This window comes from Sinocyclocheilus anshuiensis, unplaced genomic scaffold, assembly GCF_001515605.1.
Source record: "Sinocyclocheilus anshuiensis isolate Anshui unplaced genomic scaffold, SAMN03320099.WGS_v1.1 scaffold944, whole genome shotgun sequence".
Classification (NCBI taxonomy): domain Eukaryota; kingdom Metazoa; phylum Chordata; class Actinopteri; order Cypriniformes; family Cyprinidae; genus Sinocyclocheilus; species Sinocyclocheilus anshuiensis.
The window spans coordinates 2,298,353-2,316,109 of record NW_015549559.1 but is presented as its reverse complement, the minus strand read 5'-3'; the positions used below and the strand labels follow the sequence as shown (position 1 = coordinate 2,316,109).

Sequence of the window (17,757 nt, the reverse complement as noted above, 5' to 3'; positions counted from 1 at the left end):
ACACACACACACACACACACACACACACACACACACACAACAGTAGCAGGAGAGGCAAGAAATAGTACATTATAAAATCCCTGCAGTCAGCTCTAGTCATACAGCAGTCTAAGTGTTTTCATATGGAAGAATGTACAGACCAATATAACCTTGCAAACAGGTTCATAAACACTGAAATGCACAAAAAAAAAAAAATTTAATGGTTTGGAAAAACCCTTACATTGGTTTTTAATTTGGAAATACCATACATTCATACAATTCACTAGTAAAAGCTGCTGGGGTCTCTAACAGTGTGAAGGTTGCTGTGACTAATTGTTGTTCATGAAAAGCAGCATTTCTTGCATGCACAGAGGAGAAATACAAATACCAAGACTGCTTGTGTGTATCTACCTGATTGTGATCACATCTCCGCGGCTTCCCTGTATATTCCAGCTGCAGTTCACTCCGGGCGGGTAGTTGAGGGGCCATGATGGGCTGTAGATCACTCCTCTCCTCTCGGTGTGTAACTCCACTTTACCACCACAGGCAGCTGAGGAACACACACAGAAGACATGTGCATTGTTTATGTATGGCAGAGTGACTCATGAGTGACCACAGCTGTCACAATGTGATTGAGATGACATCAACACATTACTCCAGGCTTTATGGATTCCTGAGTGCAGGCCAGGTATATATGATGGCAAGCATTTGATCCACTCACTCATGAAGGATCAGAGAGAGCCTGTGGAATGGCACTGACACATAATACTCAATTTAGTGGGGAGGTGTGTGAGAGTGTGTGCTATTGATTATGAATAAGACAAGGAAGAAATAGCCTGGGAAGCAACAGAAATAGTCCAGGAAGAAAGAGAAAGTCCAAGTGAGTGTATAAACTATTAATCGTTTTCTTTTTCATTTTTTTTCTTTCATCCATGCTAAAGTCTCTTGAAAGAGAAACAAGGACAGTAAAGAACTGTCTATTTATGGACCTTTAGACACATGCATTTCCTGGACATTTCCAAACGTTCGTTATTTCTGGATTTTTAAATAATAATAATAATAATTTTTATTATTATTAAATCACAAATGACTTTTCCAGTCATTTGTGATCTTTAAAAATATTTTATAATATATAAAAATATCAAAACATAATGTATAATTTTTGATAATAATACTCCTTAACTTTCCGAATAATTAGTGATTACAGGGTTTTATATAATAATATCAAAATAAATATAATAATACATTTAGAGCTGAACAACAACAAAAATATTCTCTTTAATATTTCCATGACTTTTTCAGAACTAGAAATCACAATTTCCCCTGATACCTCTATGTTTTGCATGACGTGAGATCCCTGAATGCAGATGGCAGCACATCTCTCTCCTCAGCTCCATCCCCAACACTACTTGTTACCCTTCAGGACAAACACACGCCTTTCACATGCCCAGTGGCTGCTTTTACTCTACATAAAATATGATGATGTCTAGGAGCATCTGAATGCCTTAGGCAAAGCTGAAAAGAAGAAGCTAATAATACCCTGTTCTCTGTGTGAGAGAACAGGACAGAGATCAGGGGAATCCCAGCATATGAGCACAGACCATTTTATGATGTTGAGCCTCAAGGCTCATCATCACCTCACTGACATCCTTTTACTTTCCTAGATTCATACAGCACACATTATAATCTTAACCAGGGTAGACAACATATTGGATTTTACACAGATGAAAATAAGGCTGTGAGGGTTAGACTACAGTCTATACAATGGCATTTTTATACTTCAATCCCTCACAGCCTCGTTTTTATTTCTGTCAAAAATTAAATAAAGTGCTACCCTGCCCAAGGTTTATAACCTGAACTCAAAACAGTCTTCCCCATATTCTTTCTGCATCTGCTGTGTTACTTTCCCCTATATTCAATTCTATCAAATCACTTCTACACATAAAGGAGAACATTTTGTTGTTATTGAGATATCTGGCTTTGTTGTTTTTTTTATTTCAGAGCTATTGCAAACTATTACAGTCGAATACAATGAATACCCTCATTGTCTTCATTTACCAGATGGAACAACCTCTAAAGGGAAATGCTGTGTCAATATTAGTGATACACACTCACATTTAGTGGGGAAAACATGTCTGGACATGGAATATCTGTAGTCAAAGGGAACGGCTATTTGGGTGTGTGAGAGTAATAAAGAAAGAGAGATGAAGTTCCCTTTGTCTTTGTGTGAGAGAGGAAGAGCTCTAGGTGTCACTGGTACCATCAACATGCTCCCACCCCTTCATACCACCTCCAGTATAACACAGCCATTCGTTCTCTTTCTGTGCTTCTGTCTCTGATTTGAGAGCATCTGCTTGAGTAAAAGCAGATTCTCTTTCTAACTCTGTTCTATCTGTGGTTGTTTGTTGAGCATTTAAGCTGACCTCAACAGATCGTGTGTTACTCAAACAAGCCTAGAGTGCTATGTAAGAATAGATTATGGGTGAGATAAGATGCCCGATGCTTGGCAGACTGTGAAAGCATTGGTTTAGTTTTAGTTTCGATGCTGTCTAGTTATGAACATAGATTTTATGCTCAAACGGATGCTTGGAATGCTGAGGAGGTCGAAAAAGTCACTGTGCACTAGTGATTGATATAACAGATTATCAGATCATAATATAGTGCCAGTTATGTTTTGTTGGACTGGTTTAAACTGGTCTCCAAGCCTGGAAGATGCTGGTGCTCAGTAGGTTTAGGTGCGCTACCAGTCTGAACAACTGAAAAGTGTCCCAAACCCTTCTAAAGCCAACTAATAGTCCAGCCTGGGAAACCATGCAGCGAACCCTTTTAGCGCAAGTTAGTTGGTAAGTGGTAATACGTAATGTTTACATTTTAATTACGACAAGGTGTGTAGAATTGCACGTGAACAGCTTCATTTGCTGCGCAATAATACACATTTGTTAGGGGGGGGGGGATCACAAAGCCAGTCGGTCTTCGAGGAGATCAGACGGATACCGCCGTGTTTATAACTACCATGGCAACAAGCCAAACGCGTCGTGGATCTGTCCTCGATTCTCCCTGTATGAACGCTGCAAAACCTGCGCGCGCCGCTTAACCTTTCTTTGTCATCGCTGCCATTCGCATACTTCAGCCTACAATAAGGTCTGAATGAAATAATATTTAATATGATCCCGACATGTGGGCTGAAAAAAAGGTACAATGCAATAAAAAGTGAGAGCTTGACTTCTGCTTTATCAACAGTGCACACCTCACCAGTGGCATGCACAGACCTCCGGGGGGCAAGGGGGTCCCCCTCGGTAGAAATCGCGGAACCCTTTGTTCTTTAAAATATATGACAATTATATATATGATAATATCACAATCATAGAAGTCTACTTACCCACACAAACCCAAGCCCAGCGTAGACAAATGCATTTCATGAGGTAAAGCCGAATCGCCCCGATATTCTCCATCATCTTCTTGTTGTCCACAGCTCAGGTCATTCCCTCAGAATCCAGACAGATTTCGCAACGCATCTCATGTCGGTTTCACGCGTACGCTCGATTTAATGTCTTGCACGAGCATCTAAGCAACGTCTTTCCCTCTTTCCGAGAGGCTCAGTGCGCTGTCTGGAGGGAAAGGCAGGGAGACCTTCAGAGGAGGGACGGGATTGGAGGTTCAGTGGGAACAACACAGGACACACACTGATTCTTCGTCAATTAATGAATTGCTGCTCTTGGGGCGATCACGAAGCCTGTGACTTTATTACTCATTTATCACTACATCTTTTTCTTTCCGCAATATATCTTGACCAGTAATAATATCGTTCCACTAACGTTACGTCCATGTAGTTCCACGGTGTGCCAATTATGTAATAATCTCCGAGGTATGGTGAAGTAATAGCGGCAATGCAGCTCAGTCGAAGACTACTGGAGCTCACCTCATGCAAAATAACGCTGAGATCATTATTCAAAACACCAAGATAACATGATGCTGATGTAAACGCCAAAATGTTTAACTTAAATGTAACATCTTAATACAAAAGATCTGGGTGCACTAGTGTACGATGTTTTGATGTAATCATGTAAACAGACAATTTTTGTTTTCATGGTTTGTCTGGGGGACTTACCAGCTGTAAGGACTGTGGCAGTGAAAGCCTGCACTCTTGTGGACGGAGGGATGCATCGCTGGAAATCATGGCGTGTGAACCATTTTATTATTTACATGCTTAGCAAAACAATTAAGAGTCATTTGAAATATTTATGCACAGACTGGTTTCAAAACTCAAAAGATTTGGCTCAGTTTCTACAGCGTACATACGACTGTTTTTTTGCGATGCATTTCCAGTCGTATTAGTCCATTTTAAATCCAAAGTTGTATTGCATATATTGTTATTTTATTTAGTATCATGTACCTAAAAGTATGGTAGCGCCTGCATGGTGCAAAAGGCACCGCTGGGATTCGAACCCAGGATCTCCTGTTTACTAGACAGGCGCTTTAACCATCTAAGCCACGGCGCCGTCGTACGGTCGGTCATTAGTTGCCGTATATATACTTCACTCGATAGTAGTAGTAAGTGGTAACAGAAAGGATTCGAATCTGTTATTGGATTGAACACAGCGCGCTGAAACAACGTAGCCTTGACACCATTTTAGTCATTTGATTAGGTTGTATAGGTTTTGCTTATTTTTTTTCCACAACATTTTTGAACATCAAAACGAGCGCTACGATTTGGTGTAGATGGTTGCTCAGAGAGAACACTGTTACAGATGAAGGTGATTAACTGACAACATATTTTTTTTGTCCACTATATCCCTCTAAGACACAAGATCTGACCCGTGTCTGACCTATCCTTGTCAATTTTACAGTATACGTCCTGACAGAACATCTGCATGATCTTGAAAAATTAACAGATCTTCTAATTATTTTACGTATCTCATCATGTGAATTTATAATCCCGAAGAAGAAAACCCAAGAAAAGTGCAAAGTACACATATGCTTATTTTCTTTTTGTAATGTGTTGGCTTTTTATCACAAACCTTAGTTAACACACGGTGTAAATAAGGTTTATAGCAGATGTTAATGGACAATTTTACAAATAAATGGAGGGCGAGGTCGGGTGGGGCGCTATAAACTAATAAATAAACACCTCGACCCCCTTTGTTAGTTAAACAATACTCAGACTAAGTACAGTTCAGGTCCACAGTTAATTGGGGGTTTTAAAATTCAGGTGGGTTTTCTGAGCTTTCCTCCTAGATCATTCAAGGTATCTGAAATATTTTATCTGCTCCACTTATGGAAACTGTCAGCAACTTTTCAATGAATGAAGCAGAGTACACAATTATTTCACATTTTGTTCGTTGTGGCATAATTGCTTTCATTTTTTATAGTAACATATATAACAACATAACATTGTCAAATTATTGTTGTATTATATGAAGGTTAATGTAGCTGGTTGGCATTTTATTTTAATAATCACTAATCTTTGTTTTTATTAATTATAAAAAAAAAAAAAAATCTACATTCATAACACATTTGCCATTAGGTACACCAAAATAAATGCACCAACACACATGTGCATTCTCTCCCGCACACACACACGCACACGCACGCACACGCACGCACACGCACGCACACACACACACGCACACGCACACGCACGCACACACAGTATTCATCTTGAAGTTTCTGTAAGACAATATCACTCTTAGTTCTTCAGATATGTTCTCTCTTGCTCCTGATGTTTTTTAACCTAAACCAGAGAAAGAGAGAAATAATCATCTTTTCAAGCTTTTAAATTACAAATATGTATACCAAGATAAACTTACCATTTACAAGATGCATTATAAAATGCTATATGATTAAAATATGAGCTCTGACCTCTGGAGCAGTTCACTAGTAGACACAACTCTATTTTCATCCTCACTGTTGGAGTCAGTGTCGTCTGAGCTGCTATTAGACTCCTCAACTCTCTTCTTCTGTTTCCCTTTATGCTTATGTTTCTTGTTCTTTTTCTTCTGAAAAAAGAAGAAAAGTTAATTGAAATGTAATTTCTAGTTTTGCAAAGATGTCTGGTGCTCAGACTTGGTTAATCTACTCCAAAAGAACCCCACCTTTTTCTCTTTTTTGTGTTTCTTGGCTTTGTGTTTCTCTTTATCTTTCTTCTTTTGTTTCTTCAGCTGTGGTGAGCATGCAGATGGGATAAAGCCTTTATGAAGAGACACACAATGTAAAACTTCATGTTAATATAAAAGACAGGCTGGTGAAAAGTCCTGCATGAAAAAGTCCTGATAGTAAAGAAACTATGTCTTGTGTGATTTAGCTGAAATCAATTCCATCATTTTAGGATCTCTAGTGACATTCATGCTTTAGACATTTATTTACGCCAATGCAAGTTACTATTATTACTTAAATGGGTGTTCACGTGATACATAGATCAGGATGGTGACTGCGGTGGTTACACTGACTGACCAGGAGGTGGCAGTCTGGGGCCAAACTCCTCTTCATCCAGGCCTTGTAATTTAGCAGGAGCACTATGGGAGGACTGAGTATTTTGTGCTGTAGTTTCAGCAGATGGCATGCTCTGGACTGTAAGATGCTTTAAATCTGAGGGGAAGAGAAAAGTGTCAATAAATGATTATGACAATTTGACACTGACATCTGAATCAATGAAAGAGATTTTTGTGGAACCGCTCATCTTTAGATTATACCTGTCAATCTGCTGATGTCAGGAGCAGGAGTGCTCTGAGCTGAGACGGGTGGGTTCAGTGTCTCTGCACTGCTCTGGATTGGATCAGATGCTGGAGGGGCCACCTCTTTCTCTTCACTATCATCTTCAGATGAAGATGAGCTCTTCTCATCTGACGAGCTGGCAAAGATGGCTTTAAAGAGATCCATAGGAGGCCTCACCTCTTCTTCATCCTCTTCTTTCTCCTCCTCTTCAGTTTTTTGCTCAGTCTGCTTGCCATCAGACTGTGCCACTTTTACCTGCATAAAAGCATGATTGCTACATTGAAGTTTTGCTGTATATAGTACTAATTTAAAAATACTTTAGCTTTAGCTTTAATTTCCATAAAAGAGAAAAATTCTAATTTTATTTTTTAGGGAGGCTTTTTAATAATTAGAGTTAATAAATATAGTCAAGTATCCACTGGTACCTCTGGAGTGGCAGTAGCATGTGTAGAGTCGGTCTCGTTCTTGGCCGCTAAAACCTCACTGCGCGTTTCACTGATGAACGCACTGAGTGGGTCTTTAGGTTCCTGCCCTGGTATGTCCCACCTGGATTTCTTATTGGAGACTTCTGGAGTCAAATGGGGAAGGGTTGAGCTGGAACTGGGAGGTTTGGGAGCACTCGGGGCCCCCCTGCTGACCTGGCTGCTATCCGTTATCGTCAGGAAGTTAAAGACTGAGTACTTATCTCTCTTTACTTTAGGCATTCCAACAGTACTGGACCTGCAAAAGCCAGACAAGATAAATGGAACAAGTGAAGAAAAAATATTTTCTGCCAGTTTTAAATAAATTATTCAAAATGATAAAAATGTAAAATACAATTACACTTTTTAATTGACAAGTGTCCACAAAACATGAGCAAAAATACAAAATAAAATTATTTTAATTAAACTTTTTACAGTGACAATGCATCACCCATGTCAAAAAAAACAAAAAAAACAATACAAATGATAATTCTATTTTTTTTTTCCTATGGATTCTTAACGTGTTTATTTCAACTACATTTTATCTCTCTCTTCATCAAACAGCCAGATTAACGAATGGCTTGACACAAACCGTATCGAGGCAGAGCCTAGACAGAGCTTTCTTTGTGTAGGCATAAATTCTGCAACCTACCCGTGAAATATTGGTTTATCTCATAAATATTAATTTACTTCGCACCAGCACTCACAACTACCTACTAGCCTTCATCTTTGGCACACCGCCTGAATTATTATAGCTAACCACCTATTAAAATCTGTGTGGCAAAGCTGTGCGATGCACTGCAGCGTGGGAAGAATGTATTGTAGACAAGCGCAGACCACTATTAATTTATGTGAACAGGTAGTTTTAGACAATAAACTGAGTTTATTTAATTAATATCGAGTATTGGCCAGCTAACTGATGGCATACAACATTTTTATTTTTCTCTGCCAACTAAACCAAAAAAAAAACAACCGTTGTGTGACTGACTCGCAGCAGGCGCATAGATGGTGTATCATTCCTGAATGAATCAGTCTTTGAAAAACCCATTATTATAGACAACAATGCAATTACCAATTATTATAGACAGCCGCTTGATTTTATTCCTAAATGAATGAATGAAGCATTTTGAACGAATTTATTAACTTTAACAAAATGTCTTACCGCCACCTAGTGGCCATATTACTTTCATAATTCAAGTATCATTTAATTTTATTCATATTTCTGTATAAAAAATGTTGTATAAAACATTACTCTCATTTCATTATACATTTGTAATTGCTGTGTAAATGCACGTACAGCTGTCTGATCAGCATTAAACTGTAAATACATCTAAAAGCATCTAAAGACGCAGGTTCTATATCACTGAATACTGATTTAATTGGTAACAGCCTATTGTCATATTATTCTAATTTATTTGATGTAAGAATTTAACATTAAAAATGACATACAAAAGGTAAAAAAAAAACAAAACAAAAAAAAACTGAAAATCAGTAGCCGCTTATAGGAAAGTTAATTTCTGACACTGATGACACTGGCTTATTGTTCAAAGTGCTATTTCAGGATTTGGATATGTTCTTATAACTCAAACGAGTTCACCTTCAAATCATGACGTCAAATTCACATTTCACTAAATTCAATCACTGAAACAAGCACTCTGACGAACAAATAGTCCCATGCCAGTGGGATAACAACATATGATTTCCTAAATTTCTAGAAAATGCTCTATGAATAAAACTCAAAAAAGAAAAAAATAGATGTGCTGTGAAGGTAAATTACACAAAGTCATTTCTTTTCATATCTGTCATAATATTTAAGTTCCTCCTTTGTCTAAAACGCAGCGTATTGTCCAACACAAAAGTTATGACTGTATGTTCACATAAATTGATAGTGGTCTGTCCTTCACTACAATACATTCTCCCCGCGCTGCAGTGTGTTGCGCAGCTTTTGTGCGCAGGTGTGCCAAAGGACCAAAGGCTCTGCCTCGGTACGGTTTGTGTCAAGCCATTCATTAATCCGGCTGTTTGATGACGAGAAAGAGATAAAATGTAGTAGAAATAAACATGTTAAGAATCAATAGAAGTGGAGGACTATTATTATGTTTTTTTGTAGGACTATTATTATGTTGTAATGTTTGGTTGACCAATCAGCGGAGAGGGGCGTTTCATTCCCGCCCACATGTAGAGATCGAATATTTAAGTTGCTTATTAGTTTTCTATCCCTGAACGTAAAAACGAAAAATGAAGCCGGATTCTTGATTTTTCGTTTTGTTTGAACAATTGAAAATTGAAAAATATTTTGGAAAAAAACGAAAAAGGAGCCGTTTTCTTATTTTTCAGATTTCAATATTAAATAAAAAAAATGAATGATCGAATGATACACGGATTCACCAGTTTTCAATTTTTGGTTTTGGGTGACCTATTCTTGTTAAGACAACAGGTCTCATTTTAAATTGCACGAGAATCAGGATGAGAGCTAAACCTGGAGGACACTGGCCGCAGTGAAGATCAAACCGTGCCATCATCAGTTCTTCCGCAGTTTTCAAGCAGCAGAATAACAGTCCTCCGCTGCTGCAGTTGTACGGATTCGTAACGCATTTATTGCAACTACTTTTAATCTTTTTTTATCAAACAAACAGACTACTGAATAGCTTGACACAACTCGTACCGGGGCAGAGTCTAGACAGGTCTTTCTTCTGTGTAGACCAGCGGTTCTTAGTGATAGGGGGTCCGAGAAATTATTTGCTATAGCCTAAAGTATTCCCAGACTGTAAAGTCGCTTTTTTTATCATGATACATAGGCCTACTGTGATTTATTCCAAAGTGCATTTAACGTCAAATAATCTAAATGAAGCCAAGCCAATTTATTATTCTTTCCTTTTTGTCTTAGTGTTTAAAATATTTATTTGGAAACAAATTAATTCATTAATTACTTAAACAGACTTACTGGGTGAGCAGGGTAGGCTAAGACAGCTGTCATATCATACCCTGCCATGCCCATCTGATGCAAAGAATAGAATTTATATCTACACAGAAGAAAGCCCTGTCTAGACTCATACTCCCAGGTATGAGTTGTGTCGAGCTATTCATTAGCCTGTTTGTTTGATGAAAAAAGACTAAATGTAGTTGCAATAAATGCGTTAAGAATCCATACAACTGCAGCAGTGGAGGACTATTATTCTGCTGCGTGATACTGCAGAAGAACTGATGAAGGCACGGTTTGATCTTCGGCTGACCAATCAGCAGAAAGGGGCGTTTAATTTCCACCCAAGTGTAGAAATCGAATATTAAAGCTGCTTATTAATTTTTCCACCCAAGAACTAAAAATGAAAATTTAAGCTGAATTCTCGTTTTTCGTGTTTTGGAAAAAAACGAAAATACGAAAAAGGAGCCGTTTTCTAATTTTTCTACTTAGATTATACCCTAATCCGTGTATCATTCGATCATTCATTTTTTGATTTAATATTGAAAGTAGAAAAATAAGAAAACGTCTCCTTTTTCGTTTTTTTTCTAAAAAACGAAAAACCAGAATTCAGCTTAAATTTTAGTTTTTCATTCATGGGTGGAAAAATCAATAAACAGCTTGAATGTTGTTCTAAAGGCTTATAAAAATGTCCTGCTCGCACTTGCCAAACGGTTTGATCTTCGGCTGACCAATCAGCAGAAAGGGGCGTTTAATTCCCGCCCACGTGTAGAAATCGAATATTCAAGCTGTTTATTGATTTTTCCACCCATGAACGAAAAACGAAAAAGGAGCCATTTTCTCATTTTTCTACTTTCAATATTAAATCAAAAAACGAACGATCGAATGATACACGGATTTACCCTGATTAATGTAATCATTTTAATCACATTTTGAATTTATTTAAAGTTGGTGGAAAGTACAAAAAATAAACTAAAAACCACACACATTGCATTAACAGTATTTGCATTTTCTTTCAGGCTGCAAATCATCATAATTGTCTGGAGACGTGCTGATATCGCGTTTGGTCTCGTTCTGTATCGCGTATCTTGTCAGTGTCTGCGCTTGCTTGGACATTTGTTGCGGAGAAAATAAGGAAAGTGTGTCCAGCTGAATTTAGTATTTTGTTAGACGGGTATAAAAAAAGCTTAGTTTACCACGACAGCGGTATATAATTTTATATATTATATATTTTTAAAATGTGTATAGGTACTATTTATAAAGTTTTAGCTTTTAGTTTTGGATCTGTTTTTAGTTGTTTTAATACTACAATTGATTGCTTCTGTTGTCCTCATTTGTAAGTCGCTTTGGATAAAAGCGTCTAATAAATGACTAAATAAATAAAAATTGTATTGTATATTTCTTTCAATTAGTGCAATTCACCAATGTTGTTTTGTATTGAAGACCTTTGTCTTTAATATACTCCAACAGTAAAGGAATATCTTCAGATACAGCATTTGATTTGATCCACCAAAACTGAAATTCTGTGTCTTACCCTGGATAAGGGTCTGGAACATTGAACCTTTTACACAATAGTTTATCAGGGTGCCACTCGAACGTTTCTCTGGTCAGCTTTCCAAACATCTTCATCTTCACTGCAGCCTGCTTGTCATCCACATCATTCTAAAAAAGAGAGTGAATATATTAAAGTACAATTATAATAAACAGTGGGCTATATTTTAACCATCAGCAACTTTATAGTTCCATTTTAACCAAACATATTTCCTGAACTTATTACTAAATATAAATGTGAAAAGTTATCTGCTGGAACTGAAGGTAACTCCTTACCTCTTGATCCCGTGTGACCTCTACGCTGTCTGTATCATCCTCATGTTTGCTGCGTGTGAAACGTGAGGAGAGAGAAGAGTTGCTGGGCTTATAGAGTAATGCAGCACGCACAAATTCATCCCTTTCTCTTCCTCTCTCCCACTCCGTCATGGAAGAGTCCAGATTCGACTCCAGGGCATCTACAAATAACCACCACAGAGTGGAAATCAGGTATTTAGCTAAGCACAAGTTAGAAAAGTCTAGGTTAAATCGCACCAAACATAACTGATGCAATTCACCTTTATTGCCCTGTTTGAGTTTGGTGATGTACAGATCATAGCGAGCCTGTTTCTGAGGATTTTCTGCAAAAGGTTTAAAGGTCTTGCTAGCATCTGCAGTGGGACCGGACCAAGCTTTCAAAGCCATCTGGGTCTCAGAGGATGCCTGAGATTTGGTTGGAGAGGTTTGAGACTGAGTGTGGGAATCCGGTTGTGGGGCGATTGACTGGAAACGGCTGGACAGGGCCTGTAGAGCGGCAGCTTTAGCCGAAGCCACCACAGCAGCTCGATCTACAGCTGAGGAAAGGTTTTCCACTGACTTATTCTGCTCCGTGGCTGCTCTGCGGATCTCATTCAGCCGCTCTCTGTCCTTACTGCCAAGCAGCTCAAACACAGAGCTTGGGCCTACAAAACATAAACACATTTTAAATGAAGTTTGGGTTAGAAATTGTATTTAAAAAAAAAAGTGTATTCATTCATATTCACTCATATTCAAAACAAATGGAAATTCATATTTATTCACATTCAAAACAAATGGTAAATCATAAACCGACCCTGGCTTTGTACCACATATTTTAGGTTACATTTTAATCCACAGAAGGGGTTGTGTGGCTCTGTTGCAATACACCAGTATTGACAATAACCTTGATATTTGAAAAATGAAATCTTGATAGCATGCTAATACTAAACTTAGAATAATATCATAATTAATCAAATGCCAGTAACTTTCTGGTTGCCACTTCAACACAATAGGTGGCGTTATTGCACCTTAACGCTGGTTACTACCAGTCATAAAACAGAAAAAAAGACGATGACACAGTGTGTAACTACTACTGCTGCACAAATTGTGATGGAGGAGATGACAGACGAAAGAGAGACTCCACTCACATTCAAAAAAAGTTATCTTGCCAGTCTGGGAGCTTTTTGGATTCTGTGAAAAAACAGAATCCAAAAACTCTCTCTGCCTCCCTATTCATTCTCTTTCTGAGTGATACATTAGCCAAAAAAGGAGAAAACAGACAAATATCAATTTGACTGATAACGTTATTTCTATAAATATCACAATAATAGCATTATCATGAATTCTTTCACTCTTGATAATCATCTAATGAAAATCTTATGTCATCACATTAATCTGAATTCAACTACAATCACAAATCTATCATTCAAATCACTCTTAAACAACCTCAACACTTCCAAAGGGATATCATTACCCTGTAGAGGCATTTCTCCCAGCATGTCACATCTCTGAGAAGAGTCTAAGCTGTGACGGCCCTGCTGTGGTGCATCCTGTGATAGGTGTCCGCGTGAAGCCTGCAGTGCCTGGGCAACGATGGGGCTGACAGTGGATGAATCAACCACAGGACGGAAGTAATGTACAGGCCGATAATCACGGGGCAAATCAGGGGGAGGATAGACCTAGAAAACAAAGCCAATGAGCCTCACAGCAAATAAGTTAATAAAGGAACTGAAGGAACTGGATCTGCAGTGGGACCGGACCAAGCTTTCAAAGCCATCTGCGTCTCAGAGGAAGCCTGAGATTTGGTTGGAGAGGTTCGAGACAGAGTGTGGGAATCGGGCTGTGGGGCAGTTGACTGTACTGTCATTGTGAACAAAAAGTATATTACCGTTTTTATCTCTGTGACTTGGGAGGCCAATGTAAACCCATCCAGAATCCTGCCCAAATATGCCACATCTCTTTTTGAGTCTGGATAAAAAAATACAAATACAAATACATTTGTCATAGAGAAACCATTTTTCCTGGCAAGCCTCACATTACAATAGGCACTCAAATAGAATCCAGTTCTGACATCCTGATGCAACCTAAATAACGGGAAGTATCATGACTTTATGAGAACACAGCAAAGTACTTCCTGTCACCAACCATTCTTCTTCCTGGTGTACTGCTGTGGAGCGGTCCATCCGTAGAGTCCATCCCCTGGTTCTTCTCCTCCCAGAACATTATCATAGTTGGACATGGAGTCTTTATGGTAAATATCAGTATCTTCCTCCTCCATTGCACCAACACCAAATGCCTGCGCACACATGCACACACTGTGTCAGCATGTATCTTCTAATAGAAGTGTTCAAATTAAATTTTTTAGGCCATTACTGATTGTACGGCACTTTGGCCTTACCTGTCCTCCAATCCCACCTCTGCGTTGCTGTCCTGAATTTCTATCTCCAAATAAGCTGGTTGTTCTGTCAGATTGAAGCGTGAAGAGGTTTATATGTCCCGTTTCTGATCCGCCACCCAAGGCCTGAAGAGGATTCAGCCCTCGGTAACCCAGACCATGGGAGTCGACTTTAGGGGTGAAGTCCACTGGGACCACATCTTTGGGGGCAAATGACACATTCTCTGGAGCGAATTCATCTTCATCCTCAAAAATAAAAAAATCAGGTATATAATTTTTTCAGTCTGACTATATTAAGTTCAACAGTAAATAAGTCCATTCTGCACATATTAATCACATAGGCTGTATCCGAATATCTATACTCCCCTACTATACAGTAGGTGAAAAAACAGCATGTGAAAAGAGTAGTGTAACTGAATTTACAGTATTCATAAGACAGTAGATGAAAAGTACCCAGATGATCTACTACTTTCTGAATTGCGCATCCAATGGACACTTTACTATGCCAACTGACCCTGGTAAGTCACATGACAATGACGACAACATGGCAAATGTAGTTTGTGTTGTGTATGTCCTGGGGCCCGTTTCAGAAAGGAGGTTAAGTGAAAACTGAGTATGTTAACCCTGAAATGAGGGAAACTCTGGGTTTTCCGTTTCAGAATGGGAGGTATGTCAAACCCGAGAAAGCAGGGTATGTCAAGCCTGTTTCTGAAAGAGAGGTAACTTAAACTCAGAGTCAGTTACCGTGGTAACTTACTCTGTGAACCTAACCTGGTCAGGAGCAGGTTTTCTTCGGTAAACCCAGAGTCTCTTGCCGAGCTCGCTCTTCTTACTTTTCCCATCACATTAGAATTTATTTTCAATAAAAATGAAGAAAATGTTCTAAAAGTGGAAGTGCCTAACGAGTGTTTAATAATGATAAAAGTATTTATAATTTTAATAAATATAATCATTTACACTATGTTATTATTGCATCCGGTTAATGTACAACAATACTGAGGTGCAAATAGTATGTATCCGCCAGTATAAAGTATAAATAGCATCTAATTATTATTTACACTTATTGCAAAGAACTGCTACTTTTACATGGTAAATAGAATATATCACTATTTTCACTAAACGTAAATAGCATCTAGAGCTATTTGCACTTAGCCTATTGTAAATAGGATCTATCACTAAGAAAGTATGCTAATTCCACTTAGTGTAAATAGCCGCTGCCGTATTTTTCTTACCCTATTGGCAGATCATTTGTAAAATAAGAAAAATTCACTTAAATTATATTATATATTTTTTTGCCCGTGGGACACCATGAAAATGAATAGCCTATTAGTTCAATAACCTACTGTTCTGCCAGTTTTCACCTGTGAAAACTTGTATTGACCATGAAGTATGCAGACGTCTTTTTGTCGGGTGCTGTTGCCATGGTGAATCATAATATCGGAGCTCCATTGATCATGGCTTTTCATAGTCGTGGTGCACGCGCTAAACTCAGAGTCAACATACTGAGAGTCGATTGAACTAACTCAATTCAGCTGTTCTGAACCCGAAAACTCAAGAGTTTCCCATCTCAGAGTAAGTCAACTCAGAGTTCAAGTTTTAACTCAGTTGGTTGAACCTCCTTATTGAAACAGGCCCCAGATTACATTTATGCTATACAGAACATACTTTTTAAACAGTCATGAAAGTCTACGATTTTGGACACAGCCATAATAAGCTTCAAATGAATCTGATCACACGCTAAACAATATCCACCTCTGACTCCTCTGATCCATTGGGAGGGAATGCACAGCCATAAACTTTAACCGCATCTGAAAGAAAAGATGAGAAAAGCTAAGCTTTTTGAAATGTTAACATTTTCAAACCTTTTCAGACCCAAAACATAAAAACAGCACTGCAGCTAAAACAAAACATGTGTTACATCTTCTCTCATCACCATCGTTTTGTTTGCATTGCTTTCTCTTCAGTCTTGGTCCGACTCCCTGGCCATCTTTCCAGCCCATTTTTCTCAGCAGCTCCACACCAATGGATGACCTGGCATCACAATGCAATGTAGTGTAAAAACTTTAGTTTACAACTACGTTTTAGTTGGATCATATTAGTTAGAGAGTGTTGAGTACCTTGCAGGGGCAATGAGCTCCTCCAGCAGTCCAGTGTCTCCAGGTATCAGAGCAGCAAGAGAGCTGACCGCTCTTGCCTTGTCCTTTAACTGATCTTTCTTCCCAGATGCAAAATCATCAGTGGTGACAATCTCTCGCGGGGCAATACCGTGCTCACTAAAATCCTTTAAGTAAACATATTCTTTATTAGACAAAACTTACATGACAAGAACTTTACAGGTATCAAGACACTGTATTACTGACGTGGAGAACTGAGATCCACACACAAACCTCCTCATCCATAAAGTCCTCTGGTCTAACATTCGGTTTCTCTGCCTTTTGCTGTCGGGATGATACAAACGTTGATGGAGTCCAGCCTAAAGAACACAGCAGATTAGTTAAACTACGACAAGACCTGGTAAACAGAATTAAAAGCCTTAGTGCACTGAGCAAGTCTGTCACTGACCTTCTTGAGAGCCAACTGTGTTGAAGTAACCAGCGGAGAAGCCGCCAGTGAAAGCACCGTGAAATCTCTTGTAACGACCCTTCTCATCTTTAACCGTCTGCTCGTGCACAGGTAGCGGCTTTCTGACGGGTTCATCTGAAATACACATATACGAATACCGTGGAATTGAGTAGATAAATGTGTGCTTTCTACGCCAGAAGTTTTCATTAAAACATTCACAGCTCCAATGCATCATAAACCTGCAAATTCACCCAAATGACAGCTTCATTGCACATATATCGTACCTTCTTCCAGAGGCTCTAAAGGAGTTCCATAAGTCACAAAATCCTCATCGCTATCTTCGTCGGACGCCATGTTTACAGCAAGTATGGTGGCCGTGTGCGTGGAGTGAGATTCTTCTTCTTCCTTTGTGTTTAATGGCGGTTGGCAAACCAGCTTAAGGTGCATTTCCGCCACCTACTGGGATGGAGTGTGAGGTCTCGATGAACTACTATTAAATTAAAAAAGTACTATTAAAAAGAAGAAAAAAAACTAAACTAAATTCTTCTAATCAAATCTGTATCTCTCAAATATTTTATAAGAAAATCATAAACCCTTAAAAGCAAAAACAAACACTCTTCTTCGATCCATGAACGTTTCTCTCAGTTAATGTGCGCGATGTCATCTCACAGTCGAATTAAACGTCTGTCATAGTAAATCAACACATGCTGTTGTGAATAATTAAGAACAGCAGTCTCATGAATAATTTAATAGACACTGACGTGTCATCTATGTACTATAGTCCATTGCCACGTCACAAATTGTGACATCAACACGATGTAGATTTGAAACCCGGAAGATGAAAATAGCGCAAAAAAAGCTTTAAGGGGTCATATGATGCGATTTCAAGTTTTCCTTTATCTTTG

At 38.5% G+C, this 17,757-nt stretch overlaps 2 protein-coding genes and 1 non-coding gene across 4 annotated transcripts in view; all 3 read right to left on the bottom strand.

The window, feature by feature from the left end:
* The window catches only part of LOC107657130 (low-density lipoprotein receptor-related protein 3-like), a 29,358-nt gene extending 25,224 nt beyond the window's left edge, over positions 1 to 4,134 (bottom strand). The window contains exons 1-3 of one of the 2 annotated variants that reach the window (XM_016445151.1): positions 4,088 to 4,134; positions 3,359 to 3,587; positions 391 to 529 (exon numbers count right to left, since the gene is read on the bottom strand). In XM_016445151.1, the coding sequence (XP_016300637.1) occupies positions 391 to 529; positions 3,359 to 3,434 (215 nt within the window). In that variant the 5' untranslated portion in view covers positions 3,435 to 3,587; positions 4,088 to 4,134. Of the gene's footprint in view, positions 1 to 390; positions 530 to 3,358; positions 3,610 to 4,087 lie in introns of both variants that reach the window. The other variant, XM_016445150.1, reaches the window with a different exon arrangement.
* A 270-nt stretch (positions 4,135 to 4,404) lies between these two features.
* On the bottom strand, positions 4,405 to 4,478 carry trnat-agu (transfer RNA threonine (anticodon AGU)). The gene has a single exon. It is a non-coding gene; the product is annotated as a tRNA-Thr (tRNA).
* Positions 4,479 to 5,565: 1,087 nt separating this feature from the next.
* Positions 5,566 to 17,262, bottom strand: gpatch1 (G patch domain containing 1). The gene is made up of 19 exons (XM_016445152.1): positions 17,137 to 17,262; positions 16,853 to 16,987; positions 16,678 to 16,763; positions 16,408 to 16,571; positions 16,224 to 16,321; positions 16,043 to 16,098; positions 14,294 to 14,539; positions 14,041 to 14,191; positions 13,784 to 13,863; positions 13,370 to 13,574; positions 12,177 to 12,560; positions 11,899 to 12,077; positions 11,606 to 11,733; positions 7,116 to 7,410; positions 6,669 to 6,945; positions 6,430 to 6,564; positions 6,072 to 6,166; positions 5,839 to 5,975; positions 5,566 to 5,710 (listed from the first exon to the last, which is right to left on the bottom strand). The coding sequence occupies exons 1-19, from the start codon at positions 17,204 to 17,206 to the stop codon at positions 5,674 to 5,676; spliced, it is 2,958 nt and encodes a 985-aa protein (XP_016300638.1). The 5' UTR covers positions 17,207 to 17,262; the 3' UTR covers positions 5,566 to 5,673.
* Positions 17,263 to 17,757: the final 495 nt, after the last annotated feature.